This window comes from Melozone crissalis, unplaced genomic scaffold (assembly GCF_028551555.1).
Source record: "Melozone crissalis strain CALT ecotype California unplaced genomic scaffold, PUWL_Pcris_2 ptg000027l_1, whole genome shotgun sequence".
NCBI classification, from domain to species: Eukaryota; Metazoa; Chordata; class Aves; order Passeriformes; family Passerellidae; genus Melozone; species Melozone crissalis.
In genome coordinates, this window is record NW_026535805.1 from 8,121,558 (window position 1) to 8,133,971 (window position 12,414).

The following is a 12,414-nucleotide window of genomic DNA, read 5'->3' on the forward strand; positions in this document are numbered from 1 at the left end:
TTTATATCAATGTATTTTATAACTTCCAATTAATAAGGACAAATATAACCAAGAGGATGATATTTGCTCTGTATATTTTAAAAAGTATTTTGTTGTATTTGAGGACAAAATCAGCAGACAGTTGAAACAGTACCTCACGTTTCTCATCACATACACACACTATGTGTAGTGCACAGTATTTTTTGCAACCATTTTTTTAGTTCATGAGCAGAATATAAGAATCTTAACCTAGAACTACAGATGGTTTAGGTATTCAGAAGAAAGCAAGAAAATGGAATTATGCTTTTGCAAAACTCAAGGAAAGAAAATAAGTTAGAGTAGAATACTGGCTACTCCATTTTGGTATCAAAACAATCTCTCTATGAACAGGATTAATCATGTAAATACTAAGGAACTGTTCCCATGGTTAACCACAACACTGGAGTTTGGTTAATTTCAAGAACTTTTATAAACTCTTCCACCTCAAATGGAAAAAGGAAAAATGCTTAGTTAGACTACAAGTGGCATCTTTTCTTAAAACATATATTCAACCTATCTGACATCCTGTTTAAATGTTTTCTCTTTCCCACCAAACTTGAATTTTGAAGACACTACACTTGACAACAGGCCAAACCAGACTGACAGCATATACACAGGACAAAGCAACAACTTGGCAGGATTATCTTTAGCAAAATTTTCTTTCATCTTTTCCCTCTTCTGTTCTACATCCTACTTCACTTACATTGACAGAGCTCTATCAACAAGTGCCATTTTTTGGAACACAACCCTGGCCAAAATGCACTTCTATTAGTCAAGTCCATTATAGAGAGTTGCATCCATTTTTCCCCTCACAAAACGACGAAATACTACAAGAAAACTTTTTCAAGATGTGAGCAAGAAGGAAAATGTGACCTCTGTCTTGTGGCATTCTTCATCTGTAACAGAGAGACAGAGCATGGCAGATCTGAGCTTTCACTGCAATTCAACACTCCGGCTCCTGCATGAGCAGCACTGCAGATCACAGTAATGCTCTCATCTTGCTGTTTTGCTGCAAACACCAATTGCCAGAAGATCTGAAGGCAGAATGTCTATGACAGATCCTCTCAGAAGTTCATATATTCAACAGAGGAATCTTACTTAGTGAAACAGTGTATCACAGCAGTCCTGTATCCCACCTCTTGCAAAGCCCATCTCTGAGAGCACAGCAAAGTGTGTAACCTCAGACGCACACATGGATCTGGAGCTCTAACAGACCTCTGCTTCTAACTCCTCCTGACCAAAACTTGTGAATTTGCAAATAACCATATATACAGCCAAGGCTGAACATGTTCTCACCTGGACTTGAGGTCATTTTCTCCACCCCAATCTGCCTACAAATGCTACTTTATTCCTCTGTAATATCTGAAGCAGCGAGGAAGTGCCAGAATATTCTCTGCAAGAGGATTGCATTGTTCTCCCAGGAGAATGAAAAGGCCTAAACATTTGTGATTTCTGATCTATAAAAACAGTTAATGTGGAGAAAATACATCAAAGAGGTCTGCAAGAACAAATTCCCTGGACACTACTAATAACTATTAGTAGTGACAGTAGACATTAGCTCATCAAATAATCCTATAGCTGGTAAGAACTTTCTTTACTCTCAATAAAGGTAAAAATAGTATTTCTATATTTCTATTTTTTCTTTTTTTTAAAGCTTGCTTCCAACCACAATTGATAACAGAATCAAAATATTTTTAAGTTTATATAGTCTTGGCTATATGTACTGTCTCAGCACATCTGAAAGCCCTTAGACATATCAGGAGCTGAAAAAAAAGTTCTAGATTTTTCCTATCACCTCAAGGAAAGAAAACTGTCTTTTCCCAGTGACATGAATCAGGCAACACTTCCATCCAGTCCAGCAAACAGGAATAACTATGGGGTTTGGGGGTTGTTTTGTTTTGTTTAAGATAAATAATCATAATTTAACCAGCAATACATTTTTAGCTGGACAAGATGCTTTTGGTATCCATTACTCCCTGCCTTTCTTAGCCAACATTTTAAAGATGATGTTTTTTGAATTTGTGAAGTAAATTCCCTAAGGGCTATCCTGCACTTTAAGAGACAGATTTTATTAATTGAAAACAACAAATCACTTACAGAAAATAATCATAATGTAGGAAAGGCCTAGGCAGAGCTGTTCTCTGGAAACCTCTTTGTAATTGTAGCCTCTTTAGACAGGCACAATCAATTAGAAGTGGTCTGATTTTAACCAGTTGCAGGCTCATTACATTGCATTCCCATTTCTGTTGATGAAAATCAGTTTCAGCCTGTGGCCTGGAACTCATATACAGCACTTCCTGGGGCCTCTTAGATAAACACATCAAGAAACAGTTTTATTTGGATTTGTCCCTCACCCTTTATTCATTGAAACAACTTTACAAATCAAGATTAGAACAGAGAAAAATTGGCTCATAACCAGAGATATGCATATATGAGTAAGATATTTAATCTCAGAAAAGTATAATGCTTCAATTAATAATCATATCTGTAAAACATTTAAGTGGGAGACTCAAAACATTCCGTTTTAACTGGTGAGTTTAGTCTTTCTTTAACTGTGTCATGGGACACTCAGTTTCTATTTAATATAAACACATAACTCCTTCCTTTCAGAAGGGCTTCTTGCCTGTGATACATAAAATTGTCCCAAATGTATCTTTAGGTTTTCAAAACAGTACTTCTAGCCTAAATTCTTACTCTCTGTAGACACTGCCTGAAATATGTAATTTTAAACCTACCTAGGAATGAAACTTTTAAACAAAACAAAACTGCTGAACTGTGCCCAAGCAGAGAGAATCTGCAAAAATAATTACTTTCCTTCTGCAGAAATTGTACCTTACAGCACCCAGGTTTGGTACAGTCCACATGAGCTTTGAAAAAGAAATGAATTCACTACAGTTGGTAATCCAGCCACAGCATGGTGCAGTCCCTCAGGCTCAAAGGGCTATTCCCAAGTCAGGGGCATTAAAAAAAAGGAAGGGAGTTTCCTGGTGTGGAGAGCTCCAGAAAAGTCTTTGCAAATGTGTAGCAATTGTTTAAAAACCAGAACAGACAAAAAACCCCAAGGATAACTGAAATAGGAAAGAGACTGATAAAGGAAATGCAATGCCCAGTAAGTAAGCAAAAGCAGGATCCCTCCACTGGAGTACTGGCTGTTCCTTCCTAAAAGAAAATACAAAAATAGAGCTGAAGGGCAAGTGGCAAGAATAATCAGAAGATGAAAAAAATCTTCAGATGAAGAGAATACAGAAAAACCAGGATGATTCATACCCTAAAGGATCTGAACAGTGGTAGAGGACCATGTTAAAAAAATGGAAAAAATAATATTCCCAAAAGGGTCTCTCTTTTAAAAAGTAGTATTCAAAGTAAAAGGATGATGAGCCCAAATATGGTTGAAGGAGGCTTTGGAGGTTGTTTTTGTTTATTTTGTAGTTGTGATACACAGCTAGACTTTTTAATGTACTGCAAAGGATTATCTCTAAGGCCAATGGCATATGAAGATCTAAAAAGCTTTATTCTGTAGCAATAAAAAAAAAAGAAAATATATTTTTAATAGAAGAATTATTGTTGGTAGGTGTAGCTTAGTTCCAGAAAAACCAGTAAATAGCCAGGAAAAAAAAATCATCCCTAAAGACATGTTATATTGAAACTGCTTTAGATAAAGTGGTGCATTTCACCCTATAAAGCATGTGGCCCTTGCCTAGTCACTCTGTATGTCCGTCCTTCTGTTGTAAGGGCTAATTCTACATCAACCTGTCTGAAGAAGTTGATTGCAGACATGTTCATCACCAATTTGCTTTCCTAAAAACTATCCCTATTTGAGCTGTACATTTACAAGAAATGACACTAATAGCAATTTTAAAATTAGAATGGAACTACCTCAATTAAAGGTCTAGGCAAAAAAAAAAAAGGGCAAAAGGAATTGGTTTTAAAATTAATAATGCCCACAACGTGTCTCTGAAATATAGAATGGTTCCAGTGACATAAATGCAGCATTAAAATTTTAAATAAAATGACAGAACTATTTACTAATTGCCTTCCTGGACTGACAAGGTAATTTATTACTCACTTCTTCATAAGTGAACAAAACAGGCCCACAAGGAAGCTACTTACAGCTGACTGAAAGCTGCCCACACACTGGCACATGTGAAAGGCTGTACCTTCCTCCCTGCCTTTGTTTTTTCTTATTGTTCACAGCTTGTTTTGTACCGTTGCTAACTGTAATCTACAACATTAAAACCACTGATAGTTCTTACTGGTCCTTCAAAAAATTCCCATTGATAAAGAATCAAAATGAAAAAAGAAACTGAAAGAATCTCTCAGAGTTGTTTTTTATAAAACTTCTGAACATTAGAAAACCCTTTCCCTGAAACTATTTCAGGTGTCTCACGAAAAAAACATTTCTGTGGTTTTCTGGAAAGGTTAAAGTTGCAATAGTCCAGGATGTGGATTTTGGATTAAAAAACCATTTTGGAACATGAAAAGGAACTTTTTTGTTGCTAGCCATTCTAGGACTAGGAATACTGCAAGATCATCACTTCAAGCCTTGGCGTGGAACTGTGCCTCAGTTTTCTCCTCAACAAAACCTAGGACAAGTTCTTGAGAAAGGCAGAATAAAGGGTTTTCTTCCACAAGGCAGCTAAAGGATTCCAGGAGTCAGTAGATACCCTAAGCACAAGTAATATACTGTTGTTTCTCCAGGTTAAACAGAGCTCAGAAATAGATATAAATATTAAATCTGATGTATAGAACAGTATATTCACTTACCTTGCTTTTGAAACTTCTCCAGGTGCGTACTCAACATCACAAGAACATCAAGATAGGCAGCTCTGGTCACTAAACAAGGATTTAGCCTAAAAGAAAAAAAATCATGTTTTTAAAGCTTAAATCCTTATAACCTTATGCTCAGAAACAGCAGAAAACAAACTAGTTTGGCATGTCTGCTTTAATTAACTAAACTACTGGTCAAATTAGAATGCATATATAAAATAACTAGGACAAGTTATCTAAGCTTCACTTCCTGGTCCATTCTGAGTGACAGTCTCCCTTGCAGAATTGCAACACCTTCCTTCTCCAGCCATTGCACTGAATGGCATTTGATACACTTCATTATTACTGGATGAACCAGCTTGTTGTAGCACTTACTAGGTCTTTTTGTTTATAGATCATGTGTGTAATTAAATGCATCAGCAAAAAGAAGTCTTCAGTTCTTACTTTTACAGCTCATGAACGAGAAACTTCCCTTGCAAGGTATCTGCTACACCTTTTTAATGGCCATAGCTCTCTCACAGTTCTGATGAAGACCAGAGGTGTTCATGTTTTTAAAATCAGGTATTTCTTTTTCCAAACAAGGATATTTGGGATTTTGTGCATATAATGGAAATTGGTAATAAGCTACTTCCTGCTCCCCCTTTTCAATCTGCAAGTGAGAAACATCTATTTTCTCTCCAATTAGAAAAATAAAATTAGGTTAAAAACTTCATTTTTCTTTGCATTACTATCACTGAAATATACTTAGCCATAAAAACTCTTTAAAGATATAACTTAAAATGTGAACAAACAGGAAATCTAGTTCAAAACACAGAAATTATTCTGAAGAGCCCAATGGGACTTGTACTAAAACAAAAACTTTCAGAATCAAGCAACACAAGCTTGAGGTATGACTAATTCTGTTCAGTATTTCATTTTTATTTTATCTGGCACTTTCTTTGTATGCTTATCTTAATGTTTGAAACTCTTTCAAAAATTGTTAATTAAAAATGTTCCAACAAATATTCTGAACTCTAGCATCTTTAAAATTCAAGAAAAAAAAAGCTTTTTCAAGTAAGATAAGTGATGACGACACAAAAATGAAAGGTTTGAGGCTCTTGCATAGTTTGGTCTCTGTATTTGCCTATGGAGAGTTAGCCTGTGAACCTATTAAAACAGACAACTTTAACCAGAAACATTGCTCTCACCTTCAGTAATAAACTCTGCAAGAAGCCTAAAATACTTATGCTTTGTTTTATGGCCTACAATATAAGGCATCCACACAACACACAGCAGAATATGTGCTACCAGGATCTCTCTTCAGAGGAGCTTTCTTCTCCTTTTGCATAAAAAGAGACTTTTTGGACACTTTCTCACTAGTGAAGTAGTCTAAGTTCATACCTCCCCAAACTTCTTCATGCTTGCCTCCAAGCTCAAGAACTACAAGCTGCCTGATGAGAAGATGCATCATCAACAAGAACCAAAGCCTTAAGAAGCCAAAGCAATTTTAATATGGCCTATTTTTGCAGAGTCATATTAGGCAGACTTAATTTCTATCCACCCTGGTTAAGCAAAGATTTTTCCTCTGTCTTGGGCATTCAGTTGCTGCCTAGGTTGTTCTTCATAAAAGTGAATGAAAACACAACCAAGGAATACTCATGGAGTTGGGAGCTCAAGCCATGAGAAAACAGAGGGATCAGCCAAAGGCTCAGAAGAAAAACAAACTACAAGAGGTCTCTCACAAATGGATGAAAGCAGCCACAAGTTTCCAGCCAATATGAGGAACCTAATGGGTCTACTGCACTTCTGCTCCCTCAAAAAAATGGAAGACTCGCTTATCATTCCGTGCTTTCAGTGGAAAGAAAATCTCCAATGTACAAACTGTGCCCTGGGCAAAACATGGCTGATGCAACTTTTACTGAAGAAGAGGCAACAGCAACACTGGCATGTTTGTTATTCTGGTCCACCTTTTAAGCACTTACCACTTCATTTAAAGTATGTGCATATGCATGCTTTGATTTTGAAATGAGACTTTTCCAGCATAAAACATGCCAAATGTTTGTCCTTGGCTGGTTTTGTTGCACTGGTGAATTCTCATCCATATGTGCCAGACGGACACAACAGGAAATTCAGTTTTCCAAAACAAAGCGCTGTTCAGTGTTGTTCAGATTGTAGCAGAAAGCTCAGTCTTGACGACAATCAAACTGTGATTTATGTAACAGATCTGACAGCCAAAAATCACAATGCTGAACACTTCAAATGATGCACTGCACAGTATTTAACATGAACCTGTTCGTGCAGAGCTTCAGCAACACAAGGGGGAACAGTACAAGATGTTTCCTTTTTAACACCAAGTCTAATACAGTGGTGTTCTCATTAACAAGATTTGAGGAAATCTGTCTCCAAACAAGAAAGTCGCACCAGTAGCAAAAGGTGGGAGCTCCAGACATCTGGAACAGCATCCCTTTTTTCTGTCCAAAACCCAAAAATTATTTCATTTCCCTTCCAACCTGGTTATTAATGGAAACAAATACATCATAGGCTCACTCCAGATGATAAACTGTACATGACTCTGAATGGGGTAGAGCTAGAGACAGTTAGGACTCTTCTATCTAAGGGTATATCTACACAGAAATATCAAATAGCTATCAAAACAATATTCATACTATACACATCTATACTAATAGCAGCTATGTGATGCCAGGGCACAGATCCACACCTGATTAAAGCAATGCTCTGTCTATGCTACCCAGTAGTTTAGTGTAACCACAGCACATCTGGAAGTCAAAGAGCTGGCACCAAAGACTCAATGGCCACCTGATGTACTGTGTCCAGATGCCTTAAACCATCATTTTCACAAGTTCAAATTGTTGTTTTGTGTTTGGATATAGAGCTTATAGCCAGCCTGGTCCTGGAATCTTACTGCACTCAGGAGCTTGCCCTACACTTTTTAGTACTTCTTCATAGTGGTCTCACTTGGAGCTTGACTGTCCAGGTGGAAATAAAAATCAAGTCCCAGCCAACTGCTGCATTAAACTGCACTAACAGCTAGTGCTGCAGAATGTTTCAATGCACTGGACCAAAGAGAGGCCAAAGGCTGTCTGCCCTGGGTTATATGTGAAAGTCAAGGCACAGACTGGACCTGCCAGGCAGAGGGAAGGAAAACTCCTGCAACAGGCCGGAACAGAAAGGATTATTACTTTGGATTACTACTTAGCAAGAATAAGATGCAGAGAAAACATATTTCTAATTTAATCAAGGAGACAAAATGACTATGGGAGGAGCTGCTGTGTCCTCACCAGATCATCCTATGAGGATGGGCTATGAGAATTGGGATTGCTCAGCCTCAAAAATACTGCAGCCTTCCAGTACCTAAAGGGAGCCTGCAAGAGAGAGACTTTACAAGAGCCTGTAGTGACAGGACAAGGGGGAATGGATTCAAACTCAGTGAGAGCAGGCTTAGATTATATATTAAGAGGAAATCCTTTGCTGTGAGGGTGGTGAGGCACTGGAATAGGCTGCCCAGAGCAGCTGTGGATGCCCCATCCCTGGAGGTGTTCAAGGCCAGGTTGGATGGGGCTCTGAAGAGCCTCTTCTAGTGGAAGGTGTCCCAAGCTCACAGCAGAGGAGTAGGAACCAGGTGATCTTTAAGGTCCCTTTCAACCCAGGTGATTCTACGACCACAGAACTCCACAGAATATACAAGATCATTGAAAGGACACAAGTCAGTAAAGTTGAACTGAAGATTGTAAAGAGCTTATGCCTTTTTTTTTGTAACTGCCCAAAGCTCTGGCCTAACAGTATCTTCACTATGATGGAAATAGGTGTCTTTTTTTTCTTACTATTTAGGTAGGCCTGGCTGAACAGTAGAAAATCTGAAAACACAGGTGCCAGTTTGCATAATATTGACACTTCACAGCAGATTTCTGGATTAGATCCTGAAAATAAAAGTGTTCAAAACTTACTCAACTTCTTGTCATTAATCTGAACAAGGAATTGGGGATAGAATAGACAGACTTCTTTGCAATTGCATTTTCAATTCTGGCATGTGAATATAAAATTTACAAAGAGTTCAAGACGCTTGCAGGAGGAAACCTTTTGTTAGCTGTTAGGAGTCCAGGGAGTTTTTTTCAAAGACAAAGGTTAATGGAGTTAAAGAGTCAGTTAAAATTCACAGGCTCCCATTCACAGGCCTTTGAAGAGGCCTAGGTTAAGCATTTATGGAATATTATATGACCAGAGTAACAAAGAGCTATTTGTTTTCAACAAGGAACTGCCTGGTAGGTGAATGAGGAAGCATTCCCTGCAGGAGATGCAAATCAGACTGGGCAGGCTCAGAAGCTCCATGTGCAACACTGGGGTTTGCTCCAGCTGGCCTTGGCGACCTACAGTAGCAGTAGGGCTGCTTTGATTTCTGCTCTGCCTTTACCTCCACTAAGCAACACTGACTGCAGCTTAGGACTATGCAACTGAAATCAATCCTAGACTATCACAGCTTGCAGCTCTACAAATATTATCTTTAGAATGTTTGATTCACCTTTTATAGTTAAGTCATGCTGAATTTGAGGTAGTCATTGGTTTGCTTATTTTGGATGGCAGATCTAATGCAAACCAAGCTGGCATTTATTGAAGAAATCAGCAATATGTGGTCACAGACCTCCCATGTACTTGGCTCCCACAATTTCATTGCTTCAACTCTATCAGAAACACATGGCTTAACTTTTAAAAATTCAGTTTCTCCTGTATTACTGTTTAATTTAAACAAGATCAACATTAATGAATTATGGAGCAAATCACCTTTTTTTCCAAGAGAAACAACAAGGAGCAAAGAACATGGAAAGTTCACACATTTGGCCTCAATTCTGTCAGAACACTGGGAAAAAGACAATCTCTTGCTTCTGTAACCACCAAGATTTGAAGAGGCCCTTAAACAGCATTTCTACTTATTAAAGGGCACCCTTTATAACCATCCAGATTTCTGTATTAAAGTCAGGATGCCAACACCCCTTTATAGCAAGGACCAAAGAATTTTGATGCACAGCTTCTGCAGATTCTCGTTATCTTCCCAAACCCCCAATTTGCAATGACAGTCAGATGACTTAAGAAGCTGACAGCTATTTTATCCTGGATCATTCCTCTTTTTCCACCTCACTTCAAAATGAGCAACAACAACTATAACATTAATTTATTGCATTTGTTACATAAATAAGACAGATACAAGCTAGTGATTATGAAATCAAAGCAGTTCGTGTTAATGTTTATTACATTAGCTTTTGGTTATTCTAGAAATTCAATGTTTTTCAAAGAGCTCGTTTATTTTGCTCATATTTTTCCTCATTAGGAAACAGATGTTGGAAAACTACTAGCAGCACAAGCACTATTTAATATACAGCAACTTACAATATTTACTAAAAATGTAACAACATAAAAATCAAAGCATATTTCCTCAAACTCTCAATGAGCACTAAGAAATTTCAAATGCATCCAGACAACTAATGTCTTTCAAATAAAAATCCATAATATCTCTCTTGTGAATGAGGTTAGCTATGGGTATCTTAGTGTACTTAGCTGTCTTAGGAATTCCTAAAACCTTTTATAAGAGGTCTCAGAAAAGCTCTGCATTTTGGAGTCTCCAAGCTTTTAGAAACGTCTGAAAGACCACAGATTTTTTACCCAGTGCTGCCTTATGAATCTTTTAAACTTCTAATCTTATTTCTGAAATGGGAATATCACTTTATTAACTAACTAACAAAATAGAATTTCCTCCTAATAAGGTAACATGTACATTACAGGTCTGGTCACAGTAAAACAGTAAATAATTAACAGTGTCTGACAATATTTTTTTAATACAGTGTTTAAGTGACTCTTAGCAACTCAGATTGGTTAATCTCAGCTCCAAACTTTAAAAACTGGTGACAAGATTTGGATAATGAATCGAGTTGATGTAGAACTTTAGTCAAAATTATACAACTTACAAGTCACCTACAAATCCTTGTATTTTGTCCAAAACCATCAAAACACACTCTTAAGCATCAGGGTTAAGACACCAGAACTGGCAAGATCACAATGGCAACCCCTTCAGAGGTCAATCACAGCTACCTTGTGAAGAAGAAGAGATTCATCTTAATGACTTGCGTGATTGCTTTCATTTCAATTTGCAAAGTGATCAATTAATTAAATGAACTGCCTACTCCCTCTCTGGTCTTCAATGAAAAAGCCACTCTTACTGTAATGCTGTATGCTTCTGGAGCCTTTAGAAAGGCTGGAAAGGACTAAAGTTCCTGGAAGGAAGACCTGTTCTTATGATTAAACTTACCAATATAATTTAAGGAAAAGTCCCATAATAAAAGAAACACTATAATTACTAAACACTGCCCTATTCTTCTGTGCATATAACATGTCATTGTTAAAGAAATTAATATTTCAGTTGGCAGAAAATAGATCAGCTTACTGGTGATGAATTTAAACCCCAAATTCTCCTACTTTCTAGCCACCAGTATTACAAACAGTTTTTTATTCCAACAGATCAATAGAATTTGTTTCCTGAACATCATATTCAAGTTAATGCACAGGATGCAATTGCACAAATTATTGTATTTCTGAACTGTATAAACATTTCTGGTAAGTCAAAATTTTAAGAACATTAGAGGCTGGATTTTCATCTTTAGCACTACATAAACACAGGAAAGATTTTTTATTAAGCCCAACATGACAAAGATGGTATTTAGGGATGGGATCTGTGCAACTTCCTATTATGAGTTTCCCACTGTGCCTTTGTCTTCCATAATCTCAGCTTTTGTGGCTGGCACACTGGCAACTAAATTTTGGGTTCACAGTTTATCTTCCCCTCTCTACCAACTCCCAGTGGAATGCCCAATCTCCAAAAGTATTCCTCCTTCTGGTGGCCAGATTCTTCTGATATGTGACCTGCCATTGTGTCAGCTAAAACACCTTCTAAACACACCAAAAAGTGATGTCTTGAGTCTTAATCTGTGACATCTGTGATATCTTGAGTCTTGATACAGTCAACTCTACATAATCCTTGAGGGCTGTCCATGGGGAGCTCTATCCTTGGAGAGTTGCTGATGAACTGTAGCAGCCTGAATTGCTGCTAGTAAAGCCCAGGGCAAGAAAGCAAAAAGGGCCTTTGCATGGATCCAGAGATGTTTAATTCAGCCGTGTGGCGAGATGTTCAGAGTCCCCAGCACACACACATAGAGGGTCCAAGCTTATCAGAGTCAGAGGGGCCTGGGGGTGAACCTGTTCTTGGGGCAGTACAAAGGTAAGGACCAGTCAGGGAATAGGGAGGGAGTGGCCCAGGGACATAGGAACAGACGCAGGAACAGGGGAACGAGCCAATGGGGTCTTAACAGCTCTTTGAGGTAAGTTTCTTGTGTCTCTCTAAACCAAGGAATGCCCCCCAGGGTCTCCACAATGAACCAGGCCAAGCTGGCTTTGTGCTGACCACATTTTACCTGCAGGGTGATCTGGTAAAGGACCAGTTGTCATTTATGGAGGCGACAAAGCTTATGGAAATCACTCCTACACGTACAGCGAGCCGCTGATTAAAAGATTAAATCTTCTCCTGTTGTTTTGGTTATTAACTTTCAAATTCTGCAGTATTCTAAAGACTGAGGTTTTTGGGGGTGT

At 38.0% G+C, this 12,414-nt stretch overlaps 1 protein-coding gene across 1 annotated transcript in view; it reads right to left on the reverse strand.

Moving 5' to 3' along the window:
* The window catches only part of THADA (THADA armadillo repeat containing), a 152,066-nt gene that overhangs the window by 40,567 nt on the left and 99,085 nt on the right, over nucleotides 1–12,414 (reverse strand). Inside the window, exon 31 of the mRNA XM_054280582.1 lies at nucleotides 4,783–4,868. Within this exon, the coding sequence (XP_054136557.1) occupies nucleotides 4,783–4,868 (86 nt within the window). The remainder of the gene's footprint in view (nucleotides 1–4,782; nucleotides 4,869–12,414) is intronic.